This window comes from Dermacentor andersoni, chromosome 6 (assembly GCF_023375885.2).
Source record: "Dermacentor andersoni chromosome 6, qqDerAnde1_hic_scaffold, whole genome shotgun sequence".
Taxonomy (NCBI): Eukaryota; Metazoa; Arthropoda; class Arachnida; order Ixodida; family Ixodidae; genus Dermacentor; species Dermacentor andersoni.
In genome coordinates, this window is record NC_092819.1 from 185,245,843 (window position 1) to 185,272,215 (window position 26,373).

Sequence of the window (26,373 nt, forward strand, 5' to 3'; positions counted from 1 at the left end):
GCCGAACGGTTGCCAGCTGTCAACAGGCCGCGTCGCCCAATAGGAGTACGCGTGCGTTCCGCTCGTGCGGATTGAGCGTGCATCGAATTTTGCGACACCTTCTGCCTTTCGGGCTTCCGCACGCGGCCGGACGAGGGCGGAACGGACGGGCGGAGCGACCATGTACGGGCCCTAAAAAGCCTGCATCGGGTGACTAACATCTATGAGCGGCACTGGTGTGTTGTTGGGTGGTCCGAAGTGACAAGCCAGCCGGGGCAAGGAGTTCATGTGTCTCACTTGGTGCCGCTGTAACTGCCACCGGCCATGCAGCATTGCTCACTGGCGGCTCGGCTCATTTCCTGAAAGAACATACTCTTGGTTCGCAGGGTGTCTGCAATCCCGGGCGTAGTGCCCCGGCTGGTTGCACCGATAATAGAGGACAGCTAGCCTTAGTCAACCTCACGCCGGTTGACCATTGTTCCTCCCTACCAACTGCTCCCTTGCAGGCACGCTCTGCTCTGGCAGCCTTGAGTTGGCATGTCGACCACGATTCTGCGCACCTCGGCCATCGGCAGCACGTGCTGCACGCTTGGCATACGTGTACGGGTCGAGAGCCCGGTCAGATAATTCCCGACCGCTTCTCAGAGGCCCATCACTGAAAGCAACCGCACCACCTCCCCAGGAACAAATGCAAAAAGTGTCCCCGTTCCACGCACATCATGGTTCAAGCGCCTGCGACGCTGGAGGTCGGTATGAACGCGAGGCAAGTATGTGTGCCTGTATGCGCTTTGCCTCCAAGGCCAGCTCATCCAAGTCCCTGAACTTGCCACCTCTCAAGTACACTGCGAAGGTGGGATGAACTTGTCGCGTGACTCTCTCCACCTTATCGCAATTCGGAGCAGAGGGGTCAGCGGTACAATAAAGTTCGTCCATTGCCTTATGTACTTGAGCAAGGATTCATCCGGATTCTGAGTACATAGCTCCAACTCGTGCTGCAGACGACGCTGGTAATCTGCGGGCAGAAATTCCTCGCATAAGGTCGCTCGGAACTCAGCAAGCATGCGAGACCGATAGCCAGTAAGCTGGAACCAGCGGACAGTGTGATCAGTCAGCAACACTGGTACGACACGTTCCAGCATCTTGCCATCAGACAGCCTCATTGCCTGCTGGTAAGTCAGCATGTTGTCGAAGTATTCACTGGAGCTGACTGAATCATAGTACCCGCTGAAGGTGGGTAAGTACACCCTTACCTTCGGTCTAGCAGCTGCGGTAGATGTCAGTAGTGTTCTGCACGGCACCTGCCAAGTTTTCAATCAGGTGCATTGCATCGCGCAACAGCACCTACTGAGGCTTTCCCTGGCCAGTAATGTCTGGCACAGGAGCTGGACGCATTGAGCAAGTAGGCCGCTCTGGCTCCGTGCTCTCCGCAAAGCATTCGGCGTAATGTGCCTTGCGCCTTCAAGGGTACATCCTGCCGTAGAAAACGCCTCATGTGTAGCACTACCCTCTTCGAAGCTGAAAAGGTTCCCAGGACTAACGTTCACAGCCGGGCTTGACTGTGCGGTAGCAGTCACTGCCGCTTCGAATTGTTGCCTGTTGGTACCCACCTGTGACAGCGTATACAAAGGCTGTAAGTCAGCGCCATATGCTGCCATGGTTCGTTCATGTGGTGGCAATCACTCACATAAACAGACTCAGCCTGTCAGGCCTTTGGCTCTATGTTGGGCGCCAAATATAGGGGTATCATTACGTGATAACTGCATGGCTGCTCCGAAGATATCGGGACGCATGTGCACTCCCACAGGTTTTGCAACGAAATAAAAACCTTGAAATTTGAGTTTGGAAGGACCCACAACCACTCTTCTTGTTCTTGACAGTCTGTACAATATGCTGTGCCATCACATTGGAAACTAGATGGTAGGGTGGTACAAGCATGAGGCATATCCCATTCCATGTCAGGAATTTCAAGGATTGCTCACTTGCAAAGGTGGGTCAATTATTGGACACGATGACAACCGGCAGCCCATGCTGTGCAAATGTTATCCGCAATGCTGTGATGACAGCATCCAATGATATTGATGTCAGTGGACTTCGACCCATTTTGAATAGTGTCAACAATTCAACAATAGTGTCAACAAAGGTAGGACAGCTTTTCTGTCGTGAAACTGTATTGCGACATCTGCTTTGCCTTGAACTTGTGTGAGCTCACCCGAGTAGCTCCATAGGAGCACGTCTGATGGCATGACAGTCACCGACGGTAGTAGCTCCTGAAGACGCTTTTTTTGTAATGACAGAAGCCCTTGCACTGGTGTCCAGCTCCACACGGAGTGGCTTGCCTCAAACGCTGACAGTCATGGTGAAGGGCAGTGAAGGCGCGATTGTGTCGACTGGTCACATTTTTAACACGTTGGCAGGTGCGTTGTTGTCAACAGTGTTGACTTGGTTCATTCCACTTGAAGTTTTACGAGCTGGAGGCGTGAAACCATGCATTCCTGTAGGCTTGCCCTTCCGCGATGAAGCATGTTTTCTCTTCGAGCTGCACACTCAAGCAATGTATCCCTGCTTTTGGCAGTAGTTGCACATAGCGCTTGTGTGCTTGCATTTGGTTGCAAGGTGTTCCTCCCCAAAGCAGTAGCATGAGACACACCCCTTTGATGCCACAACCTTATGCGTAGGAAATAAACTTCTGCTGGTACAGGCTATCTTGCCGGCATCTTTCTTCACAGCTTCCATGGCAAGTGCAGTTTTCACGGCATCTTCATACATAAGGTCTGCTTTCTTGAGCAGCCTCGTCTGCACAGCTGTGTTGCTGATGCCGCACAGTACAGTCCCACAACACATTGCCAAGCTCAGTTCCAAAGTTGCAATATTCTGAGAGACTTTTGAGTGATGCCACGAAGTAACCGATGGACTTGCCCTCTGCACGTATTGAAACTAAAACGGTGTACAACAGCAGATGGCTTGGGGCAGAAATGGTCACCCAAAACGGAAAGAATTGCTTGCAAGGTTTTGTCTTGCGGATGGGCGGGCTTAACAAGATCCCACAAGAGAGCATATGTCTTCTGCCCATAGCAACTAAAGAAGACCGACTTCTTTCTTTTTCGACTGGAATGTCATTGGCGATGAAGAAAGATTCAAGGCGTTCCAACGTAGCAGGGCCATGCATCTCCACCTCCTCCGTAGAATGCTTCGAGGTTGCCGAACATTGGCATGACGAAGTTCTGTTGCGTCGAATTCACTAGACAAACGACAAACTTACATGCGTAGAAGTGGGCATGGAAGGACTGTGCACTTGAAGCTTGAAGGACGATGCGCTTGAAGAAACTTCAATGAGAAAGTTGAATGTTTTTTCCCTCGTCGCCACTTGTTATGAGTGTAGCCGAGCAGTTCCGAGAGGCAGACCGACTCTGCAGTTGCCGCCAACGGTTAGGCCCAATGAACAGAGACCGACAACATGTACTGCAGCACGACCGTACACTCGGCATCGTGCTTGCAACTGACCCTGTGATGTTTCTTTTCTCCACCTTTACGGGGTGGCGCCATGCAACGGACAGCCATCTAAAACAAAACCAGGACAGCTAGTTGATATGCTTAATCAAGTTCGAAGCAATCAACAACTTCTTGAGCACAAAGTGTCACACCTCACAAGTCATGTGGCAGCCGTTGAATATCTAGTTGAATCGCCTGATACAGTCCAGACGGTTGCTGAGTTACTGCACGTAGTAACAGATACGGTGAGGGCACAAACCGTGGCAATTAACAGTCGACTAGATGAGCTCGAAAACCATCCTCATCGGGACAACCTTTTATTTTATGGGATTACAGACAGTGCGTCCAAAACATGGAATGAGCAGGCTGTTTGTGAGGCTATTTCTGAACATCTGGACTTCAACATGTCCGATGACATGATATCACATGCCCATAGGCTTGGTTCTTTCATTGCAAATAAATGCTGTCCCATCATTAAATTTACTTTGTTGAAGACTAAAGGAAGTGCCCTTTCTGAGTGGGCAAAGCTTCGTGGCTCCAGCATTTCAGAGGGGGAAGATTTCTGTAGAGCTACATGTAACTCCCGCAAAAAGTTTCTGGATTACGCACTGGCCAACAAAATACTCTTCGTTCTAATAGAATACATTAATAAAAAATTTTATGTTGTTTGTCCGTGAGTACGAGGCTGAAACCATGCAGACTCCCGTTCCAGCTAGCAGCCCCATTGTTAGTCCTTCGAACAGCAATGATTCGCCACTGTCTTCTTCTTAGCTACCATATAACCGATCTGGTAAAAGCCTCTCTCATTTACACTAATTTGTGCAGTGTCTGCAACAAGCGTGACGTGCTGTCTTTTATTATTGATACTTGCACGGCCGATATAGACATCCTTATGGAGACCTGGCTCTATGATAGAATTTCTGATCACAAAATTCTATAATGCGAAAATTAATTCACATTTTATCGATATGACCGTGATATCTCCACAGGTGGCAGTGTTCTCATCTGATGTAGTGACGTTGGAAGTCTTCCCTAGAATTCGTTTGCGCACATGTAAATATTGGTCACCAAAGTGTTATTTTGTTTGTCTGTTACAGACCACCATCTTTATCTAATTTGTGTTTTAATCTTCATAATGCTTTGAATTTCATAATTTCACGGTTTCCTTGTTCTTGATATGCGACTTCAATTTCCCCACAATCAACTAATGCATGGTGTCCCCCAATGCAGCGGGAAATTCACTTGAGTTCTCTTTGTTCCTTCAACTTTGTCACGATTTTAATCTCGTGCAGCTTGTTCATCAGCCTACCCAATGTTTACCAAATACCACTAATGTTTTAGACCTGATACTGACAATTTCTCCAGATCTTGTTTTGTCATTAGTTTATGTACTGGGGTTGAGTGATCATTATGCTATTCAGTTTAAATGCTTCTGTTCATCCTAATAGCTCTGTAAAAGTTATGAAACATTACAAGAATGCTGATTTTGTTGATGTTAACAAAAGAACTTGCATTGCTTCTCACGGACTATAATTCCTAGTTTTCACACATGCACCGTGCACAAGAAATTGGACCAGTTCAAACACAAAGTTAGTTCAATGATGGATTAATACATTCCTAAAATAGAAATTTCTAATTGTTCACGGGCACCAAGGCTTAACACAAACCTCAAACGTTTGCTGAACAGAAAAAAGCGATTATTTCATCCCTGTAAAAGAGCTGAAACCGCTGAATATTGGGCTTCCTGCGTCAGCGCTGATAAGGAATATATAAAAAATTCAACTTCTGAAGCTAAGGTGGCGTACTTTTTAGCAATACACTACTAGCTCTACTACAAGATAACCCTCGTAAGTTTTGCAATACCGTAAAAACCGGACTATAGGTCCGACCAGAATATAAGTCGATCCCCCAACTAACGAAATCTAAAAATGAAAAAAATATTTTTCAATTACAAAAGTACCGAAAGACACCCTTACCTTGAAACAAATGCGACTCAGCCGGTTGCACAATGGTGACAGTATTTATTTAAATGCTGCTCGCGTGTGCACCTGGCCAAGTTTTTAACAGTATCACGCGACCATCGACCCGCGTGCTTGTCAGCACCTTATTAACGGCGCCCAGCGGCGAAACAAACGAGATACGCGCTAGTGTACATGTGCGCTTACTTTCGCTATTTCGCCGCTCCGTGCCGTGACGATAAGGTGCTGACAAACACGCGGGTCGATGGTCGCGCGATAGTGTTAAAAACTGCCCGGGTGTACAGTACACAGAAGGGCACGAAGTGTGCAAGCGCTACTCCAAATCAGAGCAATGCCTTTGATCAGAGTCGTCCGAACTAGAGTCGGATGACAAGTGCTTCTCGCTGCCCAGTCCAGAGGCACGCGCGATCTCTATCGCTTTCACACGGATGCATTCGGCAGTCACCGGCAGCGATCTTACACGCAACTCCCCGGACGCGTTTTTAGAATTGCTAGTAGGTACGGCGGGGCATGGCACTTTTTATGGAGCTCGACGTTTCTGCACAGGCGCGAGAGAGAAAATCTGGGGGCTTTTGCTCCTTGAATATATGACTCGGCCTAGGCACTACAGGGGAGGTTTCTTAGTGCGCATTGTATTCGTTTGACCCCTAGACACGCCGGCATTGCGGAGTGCGGTCGAGTTGGTTTATACGCTCTGCTGCTGGCTGCCCGCGCGGTGAGGCAGTGGGCGCGGATGTGATCGCTGTGTCTGAAGAGACAATGTTCTGACTAGTGTTGTTAAGTCGCGGGTCACTTTTTTCATCGCGGAGATAGATCAGATTTTTTACAAGCACTGCTCCCGGAGGGCACATGTAACCGGCAAACAGAGGCCTCACGAGAACGCCTGAGGTTATATTAAAACAGGCAGCACAGGATCTCCGGGGCACCCAAGCGGTAGCGGGGAGATCAAAGCTGGAAGCAGGGCGGCCCGCGGGATGGGGTCGCAGAGGCCGAAGCATGCCAGGGGGTGTTCGCCTAAAAAACTGGCTGTCTGCGATAGCGGACATCTGATCTTGTACTCCCCTGGCACGCGCAGGCCTCTGTGAGCCCCAACCCACAGACCAGTCCGGCTTCTAGCTTTGATGTCCCCGTTACCGCTTTGGTGTCTTGGAGGCGCCGCCAATAATGTGAAATAATGACACGTTGTTTTCATCAGTAAAAACATGATCGAATTAATATAGTTGCCTTGAGCTGCCAACTTGCGGTGGTAAGTTCAGCACTACTGCGCCCCGCGACTTCTGCTGGCACGCCTAGGCTTCTGCCGGCACGCCTAGGGACAAGCGCATACAGCACGCGCCAAGAAACTCCTCCGTAGTACCTAGGCAGAGTCGTATTTTCAAGGAGCAAAACTCCCCACATTTCCTTTCTAGCACATGCAAGCAAACGTCCGTTGTCTCCGCAAGTGCCGCGCCCCGCTGTACCTACAAGCAGTTGTAAATACGCAGCCCGGACAAACTCCGCAACCTTGTCTTCCAGTTTTGCGGACCGCCCGCGAAATGACGTTTTCTTTCAGTTACTGCAAGTTGTAATACGCTGCTTCTGCCTCTGCCAGTACTGACAGCTCTTTTCGAATACTCCAAATTCGCGCTGTTCCACCAGGTTGCCGTGGGCTTCCGCATACTCAATCGCCTTTTTCTTGAAGGCGACGGTGAATTACCGTCGGCTCCCGCTCATTTTGAAACAATATGTGAAAAAGCAGCCTTTAACCAATATAACTTTGTGACAATGATGATAATGATGTGTGGTGTTTTATGGCGCAAGGGCCAGGTATGGCCAAAGAGCGCCAAGCCAATGGTAATGAAATCAAAGTAAAGCGATAAATTACAAGCAATGAATGTTACAGGGCTGTAAAGGGGCCTAAAAGATGGTCACTGCAAAATGTGTAAGAGCTATATGTAATAAAACTGTGACTATGATTATGAAGCGTGCCAAGGACGCGAAAGAAGCACTGTAAAAGAATTACATCGTGCTAAAATTGGTCATTTCGATAAAAACTTTCAGAAAGCACTACTGCCCTAACAGAGTCCTTGAAGCGCAAGGACGTGAAGGTGTGTGCTGTACAAGGACTACTATCACAGCAGTATCCTCTAAAGAGAGGATGCGCTACGATACTATTGGGCTATTAACATGTAAAACCACATCAAGAAACCTAGGAGAGCTTTGGTGGTAAAAAGGGGTTCCTTACCAAGAAACATACCGGGATGGAGAGGGAGATAATATCAGTATGCTAGAGGAAAATGTTTCCTCCTTTCTCTTTCGGCTTCCCGACACCCCACGAGGATGTGGAGGACGGTGAGCCTTTCACCACATCTACCACAGGTAGGAGGTTCGTTGCCAGTAAGGAGAAAATTGTGAGTGCTATATGTGTGTCCTATTCTGAGTCTACAGAATAGGACATCAGTCTTTCTTGTTTTTGTAACGGGGGGCCAGAAACCTAACTTTGGCTTAATCAAACGGAGCCTATTATTTGTTTCGTTGTCTACATGCGTTGCTAGTAGCTTCGCAGTTTCGTGCGCAAAAAAGGCTTGACGTCTGTAGCAGGAATAGTAGTGGTGGTATTACCAGCTTGAGGTGTAACTGATGTGGCCATTTGGTTGGCCAGCACATTACCTTCAATGCTTCTATGACCAGAGATCCAGCATATTGTTCCTCCCACACTGCTCTCGCCATTCAAATATTATTAATAAAGATGTTTTACTCTCACATGTCTACGAGACGAATAAATATTGCACAAGAGATTTCAGCTTTGAGAAGAGAAGAGCTTTGAGATATTTTATGTGTGGGATAAAAGCAAGCTTAGAGTCAAGTATTACACCTAGAAATTTGTTTTTCTTTGTTAACAGGTATTTCTTGTCCCCACAGTTCCATGCGTGGGTCTGGAACCCGGCCTCCCTTTCTTGTAAAGAGAGCACACAAACTTTTGTGAGGGTTGACTTTAAACCCATTTTCGTCTGCCCACTTAGATATCTTGTTCAATCCCTACTGTACTTGTCTGTCGCACACTGCAAGGTTACAGGATTTAAAACCTATTTGTATGTCATCTACGTAGACGGAATAAAATATAGCTGGCGGTAATGAAGCGCGGAGTGTGTTCATCCTAATGATAAAGAGAGTGCAACTGAGTACGCCTCCCTGGGGTACACCAGTTTCCTGTGTGAATGTACGCGACAGTGCATTACCTATTTTCACCCGAAATGTTCGGTCTTGTAGATAGCTTTCGATAATGTTTAACATATTGCCACGGATGCCCAGCGCCGAAGGCTCGCACAATATTCCGTACCGCCAAGTTGTATCATACGCCTTTCCATGTCAAGAAATACGGATAGGAAGGATTGGTTATGTACGAAAGCATCGCGAATGTTTGATTCGATGTGCACGAGATGGTCGGTTTTAGATCGCCCTTCCCTGAAGCCACATTGAAGTGGGTCAAGCATATTGCTGGACTCTAGAAAATGTACGAGACGGCGATTGATCATTTTTTCAAAAAGCTTGCAAAGACAGCTCGTAAGCGCTATAGGACGGTAGCTGGTCAGCAGTGATGTATCTTTACCATGCTTAAAACAGGGATCACAATAGCTTCTTTCCATTTAGATGGAGGTACCCGGCAACCCATACAGCATTGAAAAGTGCGAGTAGCGTTATTTGAGTATCGTTGTGGAGATGTTTAAGCATGTCGTACATGATCCTGTCAGGTCCAGGTGCAAAGCTCTGACATGCAGCCAAAGCAACTGTCAATTCGGCAATGTTAAAAGGCAGGTTATATAATTCGTTCTGTCTGTATTTGCGGTTGAAGGCCTCACGTTCTGCTATTTGTTTGTGCTTTAGGAATGCCTTGGAATAATGATTTAAGCTGGAAATCTGCTCAAAATGTTCCCAGAGTGCGTCAGCTTGATCTTCTAAGCTATTGCCTTCATCGTTTACTAGGGGCAACGGATGAATTTCTCATCCCTTTAGCCTTCTAAGCCCGTCCCACACTTTAGCCTCTTGAGTATATGAATTTATAGCTGAAAGGAACCTCTGCCCGCATGCCCTCCTTGCCTGTCTTTGCGTTCGTCTTCCCTGGGATTTAATCTGTTTAAATTCTACTAAATTTTCGGCAGTAGGGCATTCACGTAGTTTGCCCCAAGCTTTATTTTGTCTCCTCCGTGCCTCTCTACAATCGTTATTTCACCAGGGGACCAGTCTTTTCAATGAAGTGCGATTTGTCCGAGGGATGAATTTCTCTGCTGCATCAATGATAAGAGCGGTAAAATATGACATGGCATGATCTATGCTAAAATCACTTATAAAATCTGGTAATATGTAGGTGGATTCTTTAAAGCATTCCCAATCAGCCTCGGCTCATTTCCAGTGAGGAACAGGCGGAGGGGAGTTATGTTGTGTTACTAGGTTTAGAGTTATTGGGAAGTGATCATTTCCAAATGAATTTTTAATTACAGACCACTCTAAATCAGGGAAGATAGAACCAGAACCGATAGACAGGTCTATTGAGGATTATGAATTATGCTGTGGATTATAGTAGGTCGGTTCTTTCTTATTAAAGAGGCATGCATTGGAGTTTAAAAGGAAATTTTCAATGAGTCGACCTCTCGCGTCGCATCGCGAGTCCCCCCACATCGGCTTATGAGCGTTAAAATCTCCCACGAGTATGTAAGGCTCGGGGAGCTGGTCAATGAGGTTATAAAAGTCTGTTTTTTTGAGACGCTGGTTTGGCGGTATATAAATAGAACACACTGTTACTAATTTATGAAAAAGAATGGCCCGAACTGACACTGCCTTAAGGGGCGTGTTAAGGGCGACGGGTCGGCAAGCGACAGATCTGTGGGCTACTATTGCTACACCGCCAGAGGCGGTAGCCTCGTCGCGGTCATTCCGAAAGATAGAGTAATTACGAAGGAAATTAGTGTTTGTAGGTTTCAGATGTGTCTCTTGAACACACAGAAACCTTGGATTATGTTTGTGTAACAGTTCGTTAATGTCGTCGAGATTACGTAAAAGTCCTCGTACATTCCACTGTAGTATTTGTGTTTCCATTATGATAAATGTGTTGGGTGCTGTGTGTTTAAGAGATAAGGATTAGCTCACGGGCCTTTTTCAGGCGCCGTGACAGGAGTTTTGTCTCTTTTGGAGCGATCGAGAGTGCCTCGCCGCTCCTTAGGCGCTGGTGGCGCCGTCTTGCTGGTGGTTGTGTCCATCGCCTCTCGCGAGGCGTTGGACACGCGCTCTTCGGAGCACTTTGTTTGGCGTGAAAGCCTCGGCACGTTGGACCACCTGCCCGGAGGTAGATGGCCCCTCCTGCTGGGTTGGCGTAGCAGCGCTAGCTGCAGCCGCCGGGGGGCAGATGGCGTCACTGCCGCCTCACTGGGTGTGGGTCGGACAGCCGCCGGAAACCGTTGTGGCGCTACCCCCTGACGAGCCACTTCGGCAAATGTGTTCTTGGGCAGGTAGGATACCTGCCTGCGTGCCTCCTTGAAAGTTATGTTTTCTTTTACTTTTATCGTCACAATTTCTTTTTCTTCTTTCCAGGATGGGCACGACCGCGAGTATGCAGCGTGCTCCCCTTCACAGTTTACACAATGGAGAGAGTTTTCACAAGATTCAGAAGTGTGCTCATGAGCACTGCATTTCGCGCAGGTTTGGCGGCCTCGGCATCTCTGTGAACTGTGACCAAAACGCTGGCATTTGAAACAACGCAGGGGATTAGGAACATATGGGCGAACACGGAGCTTAATATACCCAGCCTCGATGGACTCGGGCAGAACACTTGTGCCAAAAGTAAGTATCAGATGTTTGGTCTGTATTTCCTTATTATCACGCCTCGTCTTAATTCGCTTAACATTTATGACGTTCTGCTCACTGAAGCCCTCCAAGAGCTCAGCCTCAGTCAGCTCCAAGAGATCATCATCGGAGACTACGCCACGGGGGGTATTCATGATACGATGAGGAGTAACTGTTACTTTGGCGTCACCAAATGAAACTAGACTGGGTAGTTTTTCATATTGTTTCTGGTTGCGGAGCTCCAAGAGGAGATTGCCGCTTGCCATCCTGGATGCTTTATAACCTGTACCAAAAACGTGGGTAAGAGACTTGGACACGAGGAATGGTGAGATTGTTCGCACGGGTTTGTCTGGTGTTTTGGAGTGCTCTACATGGAAACAAGGAAAAGTTTCTTTTTGACGAGCAAAAAATTCGAAGACATCATCGGTGCGGGAGCGATCAGGTAATGGGGGGAAGGAAGAAGCCATAAGAGATTGTAATTTCGGCAGTAACGCCAGCCACCCACCGTGGAGTCCTACAAGGGGACGTTGCAGGACCTGTGAAACGGCCTGCAAACGCCAGCTGTACATTACCACTATAACCAAATATGATATAACCTAGGTTGGCTATTCACACAAGGTTAACCCTTGCTGCCTGGAAAAATTGGAAGTAAAGAGAAGCCAGGAGAAGACGGGAAAGATGGAAAGTGAGAGAAAGACGAAGGTTGGAGGGAGAGCGAGAGACAGGAAAAGGCAACCACCGACTTCCCCCGGGTGGGTCAGTCCGGGGGTGCTGTCTACGTGAAGCAGAGGCCAAAGAGGTGTGTTGCCTCCGCCGGGGGGCCAACTTTGTGACAATGGAAACGCAAAATAGCGGTGCCACAATGTCGCCACGCCGCGCTGCTGCGGATGGCGATGATGACTGTTTACTTCGTCCGCCCTTTATTGCAAGACTTCTGTAGCTTTTCCGCCAATCTCCGGTATATAAGACGCCGGTCGACTTTTCGCAATGGTATTATGAAAAAAAGTTCGACCTATATTCCGGTTTTTAAGGTATTGTCCATGGAAACACATGAAAAAAATACAGTCATGTGATTATAAAGGCGATACCATTTGTACAGAAGACTGCTAAGGGTTACTGAATGACCTGTTCGCCTCGTGCTTTTCACCTGCCACAACCACAACAAATCTGGCCCTTGTTTTGGTTTTCATTCCCTGGACTTTATTGTGGTCAACCAGTTGGGTATTAAAAAGCTTAAAGTTTAAAATTTCTTCCACTGCAAGGTTAGATAACATTAACATTAAAGTTTTTAAGAAGCATAGTTGAATACTCATCTATAATTCTTGCCATAGTCTTTTCACAGTCCTTGCAGTCCTGCACGTTGCCTAACAGCTGGAAGGTTGCAAGAGTGGTTCCACTACATAAATCAGGTAACAGCCATTCACCCCATTACTACGGGTCAATATCCTTAACTAGTGTCCCTAGTAAGCTTCTAGAACATGTCATGTACTCTAATCTTTTCTCATTCCTGGAACACAATGCCTTCTTTGCTGGCTGCCAACATGGTTTTAGGAAGTTTTTCTTGTGCGAAACAACTCTCATTTCTAACTAATGATCTTGTTCAAACTCTTGATAAGTAACTAAGTGTTGAATTCATTTTTCTTGACTTTGCTAAAGCTTTTGACACCGTTTCACATAACTTACCCTCCTTAAATTAAGCAGTCTTAATATTGACGCTAAGGTGCTCGTCTGGATTGAATACTTATCTCCTTGCTCAAAATACTTTATGCGCCTGCGAGCGGCTGTGATTCAACGATAATTTCAGTAACCTCTGGTGTGCTGCAGGGCTCCGCCTTAGGTCCACTGCTGTCTCTTATTTATATTAAAGGCCCTGAAACGATTTTGATGATCTTCTACAAATGTACTGAGTCGTTAGAGTAGGTCCTTCTGATCATTAATTGACACATCTAAGTGCTCCACGTAAAGCGTGTAATTTATTATAAGGTTTTAAAAATGCACATCGCTGCCGATTGCAGCACACTGCTCGGTGAAATTTTAAGCCGCCCCTACCCATATGACGGAAATCACCCATATGACGTCAGTGGGGCGAGCTATCCGATTGGCTGACCAGGGCGCGTGATCGATAATTTTTCCAACTTTATGGCAAACAAATGATGTTTGGAATAGTTGGAATGTTAGTCAACTTGTTTTTATAAAAAGAAAGTAACATAAAGAGAATGCACAAGAACAATATTTCAGTACACTTAAGCACTTCCGGCACACAGCAAATGTCGTCAGCTTGTGTTACAACGTGCTCCGTTCTCGACGAGAGCTCCGCCGTCAGTGCCGGTCTGTCTTTTCGCTAGCACTATGGTTCGACTCTGTTGCGTTGTGGACTGCAAACGTAGCGACTGGCAATATGTCCAGCTGCCACATTGTGTCTCTCTGCAAGCCAGCAGACGAGCGGACTGGCTGCAGCGCATCGGACTACCGCTATCCGATCGGCGCCAGGATTTGCGCGATTGCGGCCGTCCCTTTACACCGGAAATTTACTAACGCAATAGCGTTTCGAGAGTCCAGTATTAGGGCAAACGCAAGCGCAAAAAGACAGGGCCTGGCCACTTGACAGTGCCGTTTAACGCGTGAGCAGAAGCGCAAATGTGAATAGTCTGCATAGTGCAGCCAGCTGGTGGCATAGAGCTCAACCACACAGAGTGCAGTAACAAAACGTATTCTTCTTTGCTAGTGGTGTAAATCTTTCGCAGGAGTGAAAACATCAACACGTTGTGTTTGTAGATGTTTAAAATGTTTTCCACTTGGTTAGAGCAATATTAGCTCTTTGTTTGACTGGTTAAGCTCTGCGCCAACAAGTGGCTGGACCGTGAAGACTGATCAGGCCGCTCACGTACATCTACGCTAAAGTTCCTTCATCAGCTTTAGTTTATGCCTACAGCCATCTGCCAAAACACCCAGCTTGCCTGTGGTTACCGGAATACTAGACACAGTGGGCGCTACGGCAGAATGCTCGCAATGCACACTGCTTTGATTGCTCTCGCTTGGGGTCGACGCCCAAGCGGCTAGTGGAAAGGTTTCGCGCGGGCGGGGCTCCAAAACAAACAAAAGTGGATGATGTGACGTCGCATCGTGACGTCACACCACCACCAGTAAGCTCCACCAGTAAAGGTGGAGCTTAGCCTCGATCGCTCGGCGAACGAGTTGAGGAGAAAAAGCATAACTAGGGAGGAGGGTAACTTGTTATAGCTTGTAGCTCCATTAATACGTAACGCTTCACTTAAATTGTGGTGCGCATGTTCTACTTAAGCTGTACCCTACGCGTCTACAAAATTTGTCCAAACAGTTTCAGGGGCCCTTTAATGATTTGCCTGCTTCGATTAACTCGTCTATATGGCTTTTTGTTGACTGCATTTCATATAGAATAACTTCTAACAATAATAATGTCATTACACTCCAATCCGATCTCAATAAAATTTCATTGTGGCATCAAACATGGTCGATTAAACTTAACGCTTCCAAATGTAATTTAATAAGGATATCGCAGCATTCTGCTAACCCCAGCAATTATACTTATTCTCACGAATCTAACATTAGTTCTCACGAATATAACATCAGTAAATTCATACAAGTATCTCGGAGTTAATTTAATATACGACTTCACATGGAACAAGCATGTTGACTTCGTATAGAAAAATGCTAACCACGCACTAAGTTATCTGCACAGCAATTTTTCATCTGCTCCAACTCCTCTTAAACTTAAGCTTTATAAATCTATAGTTCGACCTAAACTTGAATGTGCATGCACAATCTGGGATCCTCAGAATGAGTTACTAACACAGGATGTCTATTTATTCTCGTTGCTCAAGCATTTCAGTCATGAAACATTTTCTCAGTTTATCTGACTTGGTCTCTCACACCCAAAGTGCCTTATGGGACTGTGTCTTTTCCCCTCCACAGCGGTCCCAGTCTGATTGGCATTCGTTCCTTCATTTCATCACCACGTAACAATCACATGTTTAAAGTAGGTGCTCCCTTATGTGGTACTAATATGCATTTTTGACGCATGCAAGTAATCAATAGAACCACCTTCCTGCCTCTGTTGCTGCTATCACCGATTATATCACCTTCAAGAAAGCTGTCACCAATTTTTGGTAATAATTTGTTCTGTTCCCCCACTCCTCTCTATAATGCCCTGGGGCCTTGACAAATAAATAAACAAATGCTTGTTTCCATTTTAATGAAGGTACAAGAAACATACTTTAACTAAATTTTCAAATGCCTGAAACAAGCCTAGACCGATTCTATATAGCACGAGCCTCATTAAGCACAACATCAAAAGACCTGGACACAAAGGAGGACATTGGAGAGATCGTATCTCCCTGCCCGACACCTTTCTTTATTGGAATTTTGTTGCTTACTTTATGGAGGACTACGTTGGCTGTGGAGCCGCTATAGATATCTTTCAGTATTTTTATATACGGCTCGTCTACACCCTGATTCCGCAATGCCTCCATGACTGCTGAGGTTTCGATTGAATCAAACGCTTTCTCGTAATCAATGAAAGCTATATATATAAGGGTTGGTTATATTCCGCACATTTCTCTATCACCTGATCGATATTGTGAATATGGTCTATTGTTGAGTAGCCTTTACGGAATCCTGCCTGGTCCTTTGGTTGACGGAAGTCTAAGGTGTTCCTGATTCTATTTGCAATTACCTTAGTAGATACTTTGTAGGCAACGGACAGTAAGCTGATCGGTCTATAATATCTTCAAGTCTTTGGCGTCCCCTTTCTTATGGATTAGGATTATGTTAGCGTTCTTCCAAGATTCTGGTACGCTCTAAGTCATGAGGCATTGCGTATAAAGGGTGGCCAGTTTTTCTAGAACAATCTGCCCACCATCCTTCAACAAATCTGCTGTTACCTGATCCTCCCCAGCTACTTCCCCCTTTCCATAGCTCCCAAGGCTTTCTTTACTTCTTCTGGCATTACTTGCGAGATTTCAAATTCCTCTAGACTATTCTCTCTTCCATTATCGTCATGGGTGCCACTGGTACTGTATAAATTTCTATAGAACTCCTCAGCCACTTGAACGATCTCATCCATATTAGTAATGATATTGCCAGCTTTGTCTCTTAACGCATACATCTGATTCTTGCCTATTCCTAGTTTCTTCGTCACTGCTTTTTAGGCTTCCCTTGAAATAGCTCTGTGCAACCTATGAGCAGATGATTATTTTTTCTTTTCATTAAAGTTTCCTCCACCTTGCAAATTTTTGCATAGCTGATTTATTTATTAACATGCACATTCATCAAAGGTTCCCTATTAAAGGCAGTGTCATTAAAGCAAGCAAGCTGACCTTGTTTGTTCTTGCGGATGCTCTTGGCCTTCTGCAGCTCCAACTTGTTCTCCACAATATTCTTCTGGGCATTTGCTATGCCAACCTCTGAAACATCAAACACAAACTCTAGCAGTGTAATGATAATTAGCAATAAGTCATTGCTCAATATAAAGTTCATCTGGCAGCCCCTTTGATGAGCCGACATGCCAAGTAGAAACAATGTTAAGCATACCAGACACAAACACAGCTACGAAGATCAGTGCAAGATGGACCTACTAGTTATTTGTCTGACACGTGTAGCAAATACCAGAAAAATCAAGAGAACTGCTGCGTTATCTGGAGTGTGTGAAAATGGCCTATAAATCATGATCAGGTGTACTAAGCTGCACCACACTATTTAGCAATAACTGACCATGATCCACTGCAATGTTGTTTCTCAGGCTTTTGAATACAAGTGAACCTTAAATCAGCTTTCACATACAGCGGTAGCATCTTGCAGTTTGTGAGCCAGCAACACGATTATCGATGTATGTCGAATGGGCAGCTGCTGTGGCCCGCAGCTTGCAGTTAGAAAGTATGAAAAATGTCTGATATCCCAAAAACACACACAGCCTTGTAACAACTGTTGGAACATGCTTGTGGGAAGTTGTGTGTCAAGGGCTTGCAGCAGATGAGAGAACACCTCCACTCACTCACACTCACTGGCACCCACTCGCACTCAATGGATCTCACTAGCACTCACGCCTTTCAAATGAGTGCAAGTGAATGTGAGTGAGTGCACTCATGAGCGAGTGTGCTGCCTTCTGCCACTCACAATTCGTGTATATTCAGACTTCCAGTTTAGCACCTATTACATCTGGAGCGGGAGGAGGCATTGTTTTGGGCCCAGTTTTATTTTTAATATACATAAACGATTTGTCTTCTCGATTACATGGTAATATCCGTCTATTCGCTGACGGTTGTTTTTCGTACTACAAAATTCATTGCAATGATGATCACCGCATACAAAATTCTACCTTTTCTTGGTGTCAGGAGTGGCAGATGACTCGATATTCCCAAGGTAATGCTAACACTAACTAGAAAGAAACAGATATCTGATTTTACTTAAATTATTAGTGAAACACCTCTCACTTGTGTATTTCAGGGTAAATATTTAGGTGTCACTTTAACACGCACTCTCAGATGGGATACCCATGTTAGCAACATAACCTCAAGTGGAAATCAATGTATATGCTGAGCACCAAACCGACTCATCTTTCTGAGAAGACGCCTTCGTCTCGCACCAGCAAAAACAAATCTGCTGGCCTAGAAAATGCTTGTTCAACCAGTTCTGGAGTATGCATGTATCTGATTTACACACACAATAGAGCTCATAAGAGGAGGTGCAGAGAGAGGAAGGCAATAAGGTTAATTTATAATAAATACAAGTTAACGGATTCATTGACAGAATTATTTTAAAGAGCCGGTTTATTAACAATGCAAAGTAGGGCAGAACTAGCATGACTAAAGATTTTGTTTCAATTTATTCATGGTGATAAAACCATTGACACATCTGTACGAAGTTTCTTGAACCATTATAGGTCAACACACCACAAGCACTCTAGAACACCTAATGAATACACTTATAACTCAAATTGCTTTAAATATTTATATTTCCTTAAAACAATTATTGAACGGAATGAGCTTAGTCCTTCCATTCATCATCATCATTAGCCCCCTGCAGAGCAAGGGCTGCTCCCATACTTCTCCAACTACCCCGGTCATGTACTAATTGTGGCCATGCTGTCCTTGCAAACTTCTTAATCTCATCCGCCCACCTAACTTTCTGCTGCCCCCTGCTATGCTTCCCTTCTCTCGGAATCCAGTCCGTAACCCTTAATGACCATCGGTTATCTTCCCTCCTCATTACATGTCCTGCCCATGCCCATTTCTTTTTCTTGATTTCAACTAAGATGTCATTAACTCGCGTTTGTTCCCTCACCCAATCTTCTCTTTTCTTATCCCTTAACATTACACTAATCATTCTTCTTTCCATAGCTGGTTGCGTCGTCCTCAATTTAAGTAGAACCCTTTTCGTAAGCCTCCATGTTTCTGCCCCATAGGTGAGTACTGGTAAGAGACAGCTGTAATACACTTTTCTCTTGAAGGATAATGGCAACCTGCTGTTCATGTCCTGAGAATGCCTGCCAACGCACCCCAGCCCATTCTTATTCTTGTGATTATTTCAGTCTTGTGATCTGGATCCGCAGTCACTACCTGCCCTAAGTAGATGTATTCCCTTACCACTTCCAGTGTCTCGCTACCTATTGTAAACTGCTGTTCTCTTCCGAGACTGTTAAACATTAGTTTAGTTTTCTGCAGATTAATGTTTAGACCCACCCTTCTGCTTTGCCTCTCCAGGTCAGTGAGCATGCATTGCAATTGGTCATCTGCGTTACTAAGCAAGGCAAGTTCACACTCACCTGCACTCATACTCACATTCACACTCACCTCCACTCACTCACAAACACCATGTCCACACTCATTTCCACTCAAGCACTCACTCACATTCACAGTCCCACTCACACTAACAGTACTCAGTCACGTTCACACTCACCTCCACTCACACTCACTCACTTCTGCTCACACTCACTCACTCAAACTCGCACTAACCTCCACTCACTCACTGGCACTCAGTCGCATTCGCGCTCATGTCCACTCACACTCACTTCCACCCACACTTACTCGCACTCACCTCTGCTCACACTCACTGATGCTCACTCCCACTTGCACTCACTCACTCAAAACTCGCACTAACCTCCACTCACTCACTGGCACTCAGTCGCATTCGTGCTCATGTCCACTCACACTAACCTCCGCCCACACTCACTGGCACCCCCTCGCACGCCCTTGAAATGAGTGCGAGAGTACACCGACCTATGCCTACAACCAACTTGCCCAATAACATTCGCTACTTTTTGCCCTCTTATTCATAGGCACGTTTTGATTTGTCTGCATTCAGTTAGAATGCATGACATCATGCTACCAACCAGTTCACATGTTTTGTCTAATCATAATTGAACACAATGCTGGGCAACCTTCATTCTGCCTTTTCACCTAGTGCTCTTCTACATGCACACAATGCAGGTTGAGATTCCGTTGTCATGAACAACCAGCTCACCGATTTCACTGTACAGCTGTTCGTAGTTCTTCATCTCGGCATCATTCATAGCCAAGACATGCTGGGACTTTGATATGGAGAACTCACACTGAGCCAGTGTCATCAGCATGCGCTCGTACACCATCTTGCTGCTTGCAACAAAACAGAGGAATGATCGAGTGGCACCCTTAAGGTTACGCTAATGCGATAGACAAGTATAGAAAAGCATGCACACGTCCAAGCACACCAATCCATTCCGAAAGAGCTGTGTATCCAAATGCCAAATCAGGGTGTCTACCAAGTTGACATGTCTAAATTCTCTGGGTGATGCAGAACTATGTTTTATGTCAAGACGGACTGGAACCATGTCCCCAATGTTGTCACTCTTTAGTAAGCATGTGAAAAAAATTAAAACAGAATGACTTAATCCAATTTGAACACTAAGGAGCAGTGTTTATGTTATTCAAGAAGAGAATATACAGGAGGGGTTAGTAAAATGCAAAGCAAATAAAATGTCTTGGAAAAAAATTGCAAATCGAGTCGGACATTCTCAAATACGAATAAAAAGGAGATGCATACAGAAGCAAATATTTTCGAATACGTATTATTTCTATCAATTAATAGCAAGCTTAGTAATATGAGGCCCGAACTTTGTCACAATTGAGATTCTCTCTCAACAGCTCGTAAGTGAACCTCAACTGTCCTGACATACTCTCAGCCCGCGCACGACGCCTCAGTGTTGTGTTTCACTGCTTTAAAGAGTTTATTTTGCTCGCTTCCTTTCCCATTGATTCCTCAATGCATAGGTCCTTTCTGTCCTTGTCCTCCTTCCACCACTCGTTTGCCCCGCGGACCATTTGAAGCATCTTCTTGATCAGGTGCACAGTCCACGTCTGATATTTCGAACCCCTTAGGGGCCGCAAATTGAAAAACTGGCCGGTTGGAAAAAATAAATGCATGTCATTTACTCCCCTTAAGCGCTCAAACCAGCACAGGCACATTCTAAAACGCTCTGAAAGCCTGTTGGTATACATATTAGGCATATCAGTTCTCGTACTGTGACAGGAGATACCGGGTGCATGCATGTATAATTAAGGAATACGTACTGTGTCCCGTGGCAATAACCCCTTCCCACGCTTGTGATGCTTCGGTGCAATACTTTTGCATATGCTTCACCAAGCAACATTTCTGTACAGAGACGAAGTTGACTTTCGGGAACTGGCATTATGCAACGCACCATGCTTTCCACGCTTCTAAGCCAATCGTGATGACCATAAAGGTGGAGTCGGTGCCATTGCTGACAGCAGCAAATTCTTTCAATGAAAAACATGGCACCCAATGGCAAGAAGCTTAATAGCGAACATCGAATCAGCTAGGTCTAGCGTTTCCGCAGTGGTGGCTACGGCTGCCAGCTGATCTGTATGCGAGAGTGCTAGTTCGAGGCGGCGAGCTAATCAAAGTGGCGGCAGTGGTGGCTTCGATTAATGCCGTATTGGACCTGCGGTCACGGCAACAAGTTTGGAAAATCGGATGGCGAAGGGTTCTTGTGTCCGAAATTTCAAACATTCTGATACATTGACTTTATGGGGTACATGGTGGTGCCACGAAGCCGTCCAAATTATCGGGCACCTGGATAGTCGGTCGTTGACTGTACACTGGCAACTCCTTCAGCCGACGACAGGATGTGAAAGACGATTCATTACGATTCCTGTCTGTTACTCGAGCCAGCATTACCGCGACTTTCAACCCTTTCAATAATATTACAGCTAATTTTCGCTGATAGAGGCACAAATTCCCCGAGTTTTCCCTGAGTTTTTCCAGACTACTTAATATCCCAGAGAATTCCCGGTTTTCCTGGTTGGTAGACACCCTGCAAATAAATACCAATGTGCAATCACTAGGCCACACCATAGGCAGCTATCTGACATGAAAAGTATCCACAGAACATGAAGAGGTAGAAGCCAAACAGCAAAACCACACCCATACATGCACATTAAAAAAAGCAAAGTGGCGACAAAACACATTATTAAGTACAGTGTAACTGCCAATGCCATGTCAAAGGAGCTCCCTCAGCTCTTTTTGCTGGATACTTATTTGAAAGCTTTCCTCCAAAGTGGCTGTGATGTGATGACACAAACATCCCCCTCAATACGACATGTCAAAATGGTGGCCATGCAATATAGCTTGAGCAGTATAATAGTGCTACTCACCTAATAGTGTGTTGCCAAGACTGTAAACCATGTATAATGATATTACAATTAAGGTGCTTCAAATAAGTGAGTGTTAATTCTTCCTGTGCAGTAGTTGAAGCAAACAGTGAAGACATGAAGAGATCACTAAATTGCCTTTAAAGGCATAGTGACACGATATTCTCAACTCTTAACCTTTTGAATTATATGAAACTCCAGGGCCTCTACACCCCAGAAAAACATATCTACTCGCAAGCCTCAGAGTGCCCTAAACTAATTATTACAATAGCGTTTCTAAAACCAGTTTTGATTTCATCTTCACTGTGTCGTAAACTGATGACGCAGACGGCGGTCAGGTGACAGCAGGGAATTGCGTGGTTTTGACACTCACTCAGTCATCCACTATGCTGCTGTATCAGCCTTCACAACAACTAGCAACACAAAAAGCGATTGAGCAAGCATTCTGTTCGAATAAACGGGATAACAGCACTCAGACTTTGGAGGAGGGAGAGAGATTGATGCAACTGAGGACTGTTGCAAATAATTCTGCTGCGAGAGCCGTAGTAGTTTCAGAGCATTATTTCCTTGAGTAAATGCCTGAGGCAAATAGGTAACTTCTGCTCAATTTCTATTCAATGCCTCGGCCTATACAGATGCGCAGTGTACCCCTTCATTCCTTCACTGAACACTACCCTTTCATGCATCCAGTGACGTGCAGTTCCTTCGTTTCACCACTGTCACTGCCATGCTGTCCAAGATAACGATGTCAAACTGTACAGTGCTGTGCACTGCTATGTGCACGCGCAAGGGCCGCATCCGTGATACAGTGCCCATGAGCATGCGCAGCGGTGATGCTGGTAAGCACTTTTGTTTTGCCAGATGTGCACATGGCCTGAGGGTCTCACAGGGAAATCCCATCATGCGTGCAATTCGTTACATCCCCGGGTATGAAGAAAACACATCTTTTCACCGATCTCAGATGATATCATCAGACAATAAAGCGACTACTCAAAGCGTGTAGCGACTAGAATAGCAGTGCAAACATCATTGCTGAATTCCCAGTTTGGCTCTTCAACCGACAGCGAGAGAGGAATGGTATCTCGAACACTCAGTAAGTGCACACTACTTGTTCAAAAGGGATCGGGTGTAGGTTATCAGCCCATCTGCGTCAATCTATGGCACTGCGGTGCAGCAAGTGTCATAATTCCGAGTGCATGTTAAGTTAAACAAAGGCGATCAAGGCAGAAAGCTGGGCAAGTTGGCGTGTCATCATTAATCAAAAAGGCTAGCGCAAATAACAGGGACACAGAGAGAGAAGACGACAGGTCGAGTGCTAAACATCAACTGAGGTTTTACTGCGACAGAAGGTACATATATACATTTCGGTGGTGCATGCGCACTCAGGGTTAAAACAGTACAAGCACAATCTAATCAAAATGTGGCAAACTATTCTGTAAGTACATTTTTTCTTTTTTGGACAAGGCAAGTGAAGCCATGCTGACACAGTTATCACCTTCTCTGTTAATGTGATATGCCTCACAAATCTCACGGCCCCACCTTGTGCCTCCCCTACCAAGCACACACGTGGTATCAGACACAGGCACGCAGCCGCACCGGTTACAATGATTGGCCAAATGGCCGCCCCCCGCTAATGAATCTACCAGCGTTCGGTGCTCTCGTAGCCGTTCATTTAGGCAGCGGCCAGACTGCCCCACGTAGCATCTACCGCAGGAGAGAGGTATGCGGTATACGACCCCAACAATGCAGGGTACAAACTTGCATTCATGTTTTATGGCGCAGACCGGTTTTTTTCTTTTCGTTTACGGCTTTGCACATGCGCACCAGCTTTTCTGGGGCAGTGAACATCACGTCCACGCCACACTTCTCTCCAACTTTTCTCAGCCGGTGCGATAGCTGGTGCACATACGGTATAGCTGTACGCTTCAGCTTCCTGCAGCTTTTTTCGGCTGCCACGCCAGGGCATCCACCTGCCCTGATTTCTTTCAGGAGGCATTCCGCCACAGCCGTCACGATATCTTTCGCACAACCGGCATTCTGCAACCGGATCACTTGCATCTGCAAACTAACCTCACTTTTATGGTGGCAAGACTTTTCGAGAGCACCACGCAGGCAATTTTTTGCAATGCCCCTCTTAACCAATTTTGAGTGAGCCGAATTATATGCTAAAATTTCCTTTTTTGTGCGTGGCTGGTACGACCAGCAGATGTGCCCTGTGCCGAAGTACAAACACAGCTAGAGGAATTGGAGACACCTGTTCATCGGCACTTCATGCATGAACCTTAATTTGCCAGAACAATCACCGAAAATCTCTAAAACTCTTTTTACAACCTGTGCTTTGTCGCTCTCGTTGTCAACATTCACAAACACAATAAAATCATCAACATATCTAAAACACCTCACAACATGTTTTTCCTCTTTCGTGCTCGCTGCCACGCGCTTGTCAAATTGGCCTAAAAATATTTCACTAAGTATTGGGGCTATGCAGGAGCCTATGCAAATACCATCTTTTTGCACGAACAACTTGTCGTTAAAACAAATGTAGGTGAAAGAGAGGTAGCACTCAACTAATGCTACAAAGTCATTTACGGAAACCCCGCTACTATTTTGGAACTGGACAGCCCCCCAGCTTTCAATCCACTCTTTTACTGCTTCTAACAACTCTGTTTGGGGAATGGAATAAAAGGCCCCACCCCACCCGGCCCACCCCGTGAGAAACCCGTTACAAACAGTTCTGCATGTCTGTTAGGCTACGCATGTTCCTAGACACACAATCTTGGACTGAGCAGATGCCACCAGGCGCCGTGCCATAGAGCAGGACAGCAGACAGTGGTTACACCAGTTGTTTGCTTGAAGTCAGAGGCACAATTAGGACCCCACAGCAACCAAAGCTCTGCGGGACACCTCGCATTGGATGCTCATGGGAAGACTAGAAGTGAACCCATACATGGTGATATGGGCTAGACAAGTTTTGAGGTGAGGGAAGCTCAGAGTGAAACTGGTTTCAAAGAACGACTGAGGAATACGAAGAAAGTAAATCGGCTGCATGAGTGTTCAAGCATTTGTACAGGAAAAATAATGACTCACAGTGGAGGAAAAGAACTAGGAAGCTTATCAGTAGGCATGTGACCGGTATATTAAGCACCCTATCAACAAACAACATCAAACGCAAAGTCAGAGAGGCTGAGACAATCTCCTGGGTGGCAGAAATGGAAAAGAAGCTGGCTATGAGTAACTACCTAAAAGGTAAAAACAAAATCAGGAATGAAACAACGTATAACAACCCTAATGGAAGCTTTTTACTACTTGAAGCATGAAGCAAGATTAGGATACCTTAGAATGCGTAGTTATAAAGTGAGGTACACCAAGGAAGAAGCATGTGCTTGCTGCTGTAAAGCTAGGGAAACGATGGAACATGTTTTATTAGAATGTGATTACATTAGTAAAAAGTGGTTGGATATCTGGTGGCAGAAAAGTAGGGAGAACTCAAACAACGAAGGCGTACAAAAACAAAAGTTCTCGATAATGATTTAAAAAGGTTTAACGCTGGGAATGTTATTCTCCGTAAAAAAAAAAAATAACACGGTTAATCAATTAGGCAAAATAAGAAAATTAGCATGGTGACGCAACCCATCGTCCCGTTTCAAAGGGGCATACATCAATCCGTCGATGGTACTTCCCTTCTTTGTAACGAAGCGAAATAAAACTTCAACTAAAGCTCTTGCAGAGGCTGACTCTTGCCATCGAAGCTATGTTAAGGCCACTCATTTGGCGTCGTTACCACGTGCAGAAATTCAGCCGCAATTGCAATTACTCACTTCTCCTCTTCAGTGTCATCGTCAGTCATGCACCACTTCAGGAAAACCTTGAGCAGCATGTTGAGCCTTCTGTCGTCGCCCATTCCATCACCGTCAATGAGAAGTTTTCTGCGGATGATCTCATCTGCAAAGTAACCATACACAGCTGATATTTGCAACGCCGACCGCACAAGATGTACACAGTTCGATAGAATTGCACATACGTGCATCCGCTGCTACATCACTTAACGATTCGAAACAAAGCAGAATACGCAGACAACGTCAGGGTAAACATTAGGCGTCACTGTAGCCGCGTACCTTCGGAGACAGGCGCCATTCGACTTTCGCACGTAGCTCTAGCGGTAACACTGAGCTTAGTCACACCAATGCATAAAGTTTCTCACTACATTACCTAGAGCGAAATCTGGCGCTGCTGCGCTGTGGTATGCATGGGAACAGTAGGTCGTGCATGGGAATGCCGGTATATTGTGGATTCGGATTGGCATCGTTCTCGTAGAGACAGGACACCTTGAAGCATAGAGTTGCTCACTACATTACCTAGAGCGAAATCTGGCGCTACTGCGCTGTGGAGGCTTCAGCGACTTCGTTCGTAGCTAAGTACTCTCTTAT

General features: G+C 45.7%; 1 protein-coding gene across 4 annotated transcripts in view; it reads right to left on the reverse strand.

Moving 5' to 3' along the window:
* thoc7 (THO complex subunit 7) overlaps nucleotides 1–26,264 on the reverse strand; it is an 83,683-nt gene extending 57,419 nt beyond the window's left edge. Inside the window, exons 1-4 of one of the 4 annotated variants that reach the window (XM_072288902.1) lie at nucleotides 26,156–26,264; nucleotides 25,765–25,888; nucleotides 19,761–19,888; nucleotides 16,619–16,705 (exon numbers count right to left, since the gene is read on the reverse strand). In XM_072288902.1, coding sequence (XP_072145003.1) covers nucleotides 16,619–16,705; nucleotides 19,761–19,888; nucleotides 25,765–25,888; nucleotides 26,156–26,249 — 433 coding nt within the window. In that variant the 5' untranslated portion in view covers nucleotides 26,250–26,264. The other 3 variants (XM_072288901.1, XM_072288903.1, XM_072288904.1) reach the window with 3 other exon arrangements.
* Between the last annotated feature and the right edge of the window lie 109 nt (nucleotides 26,265–26,373).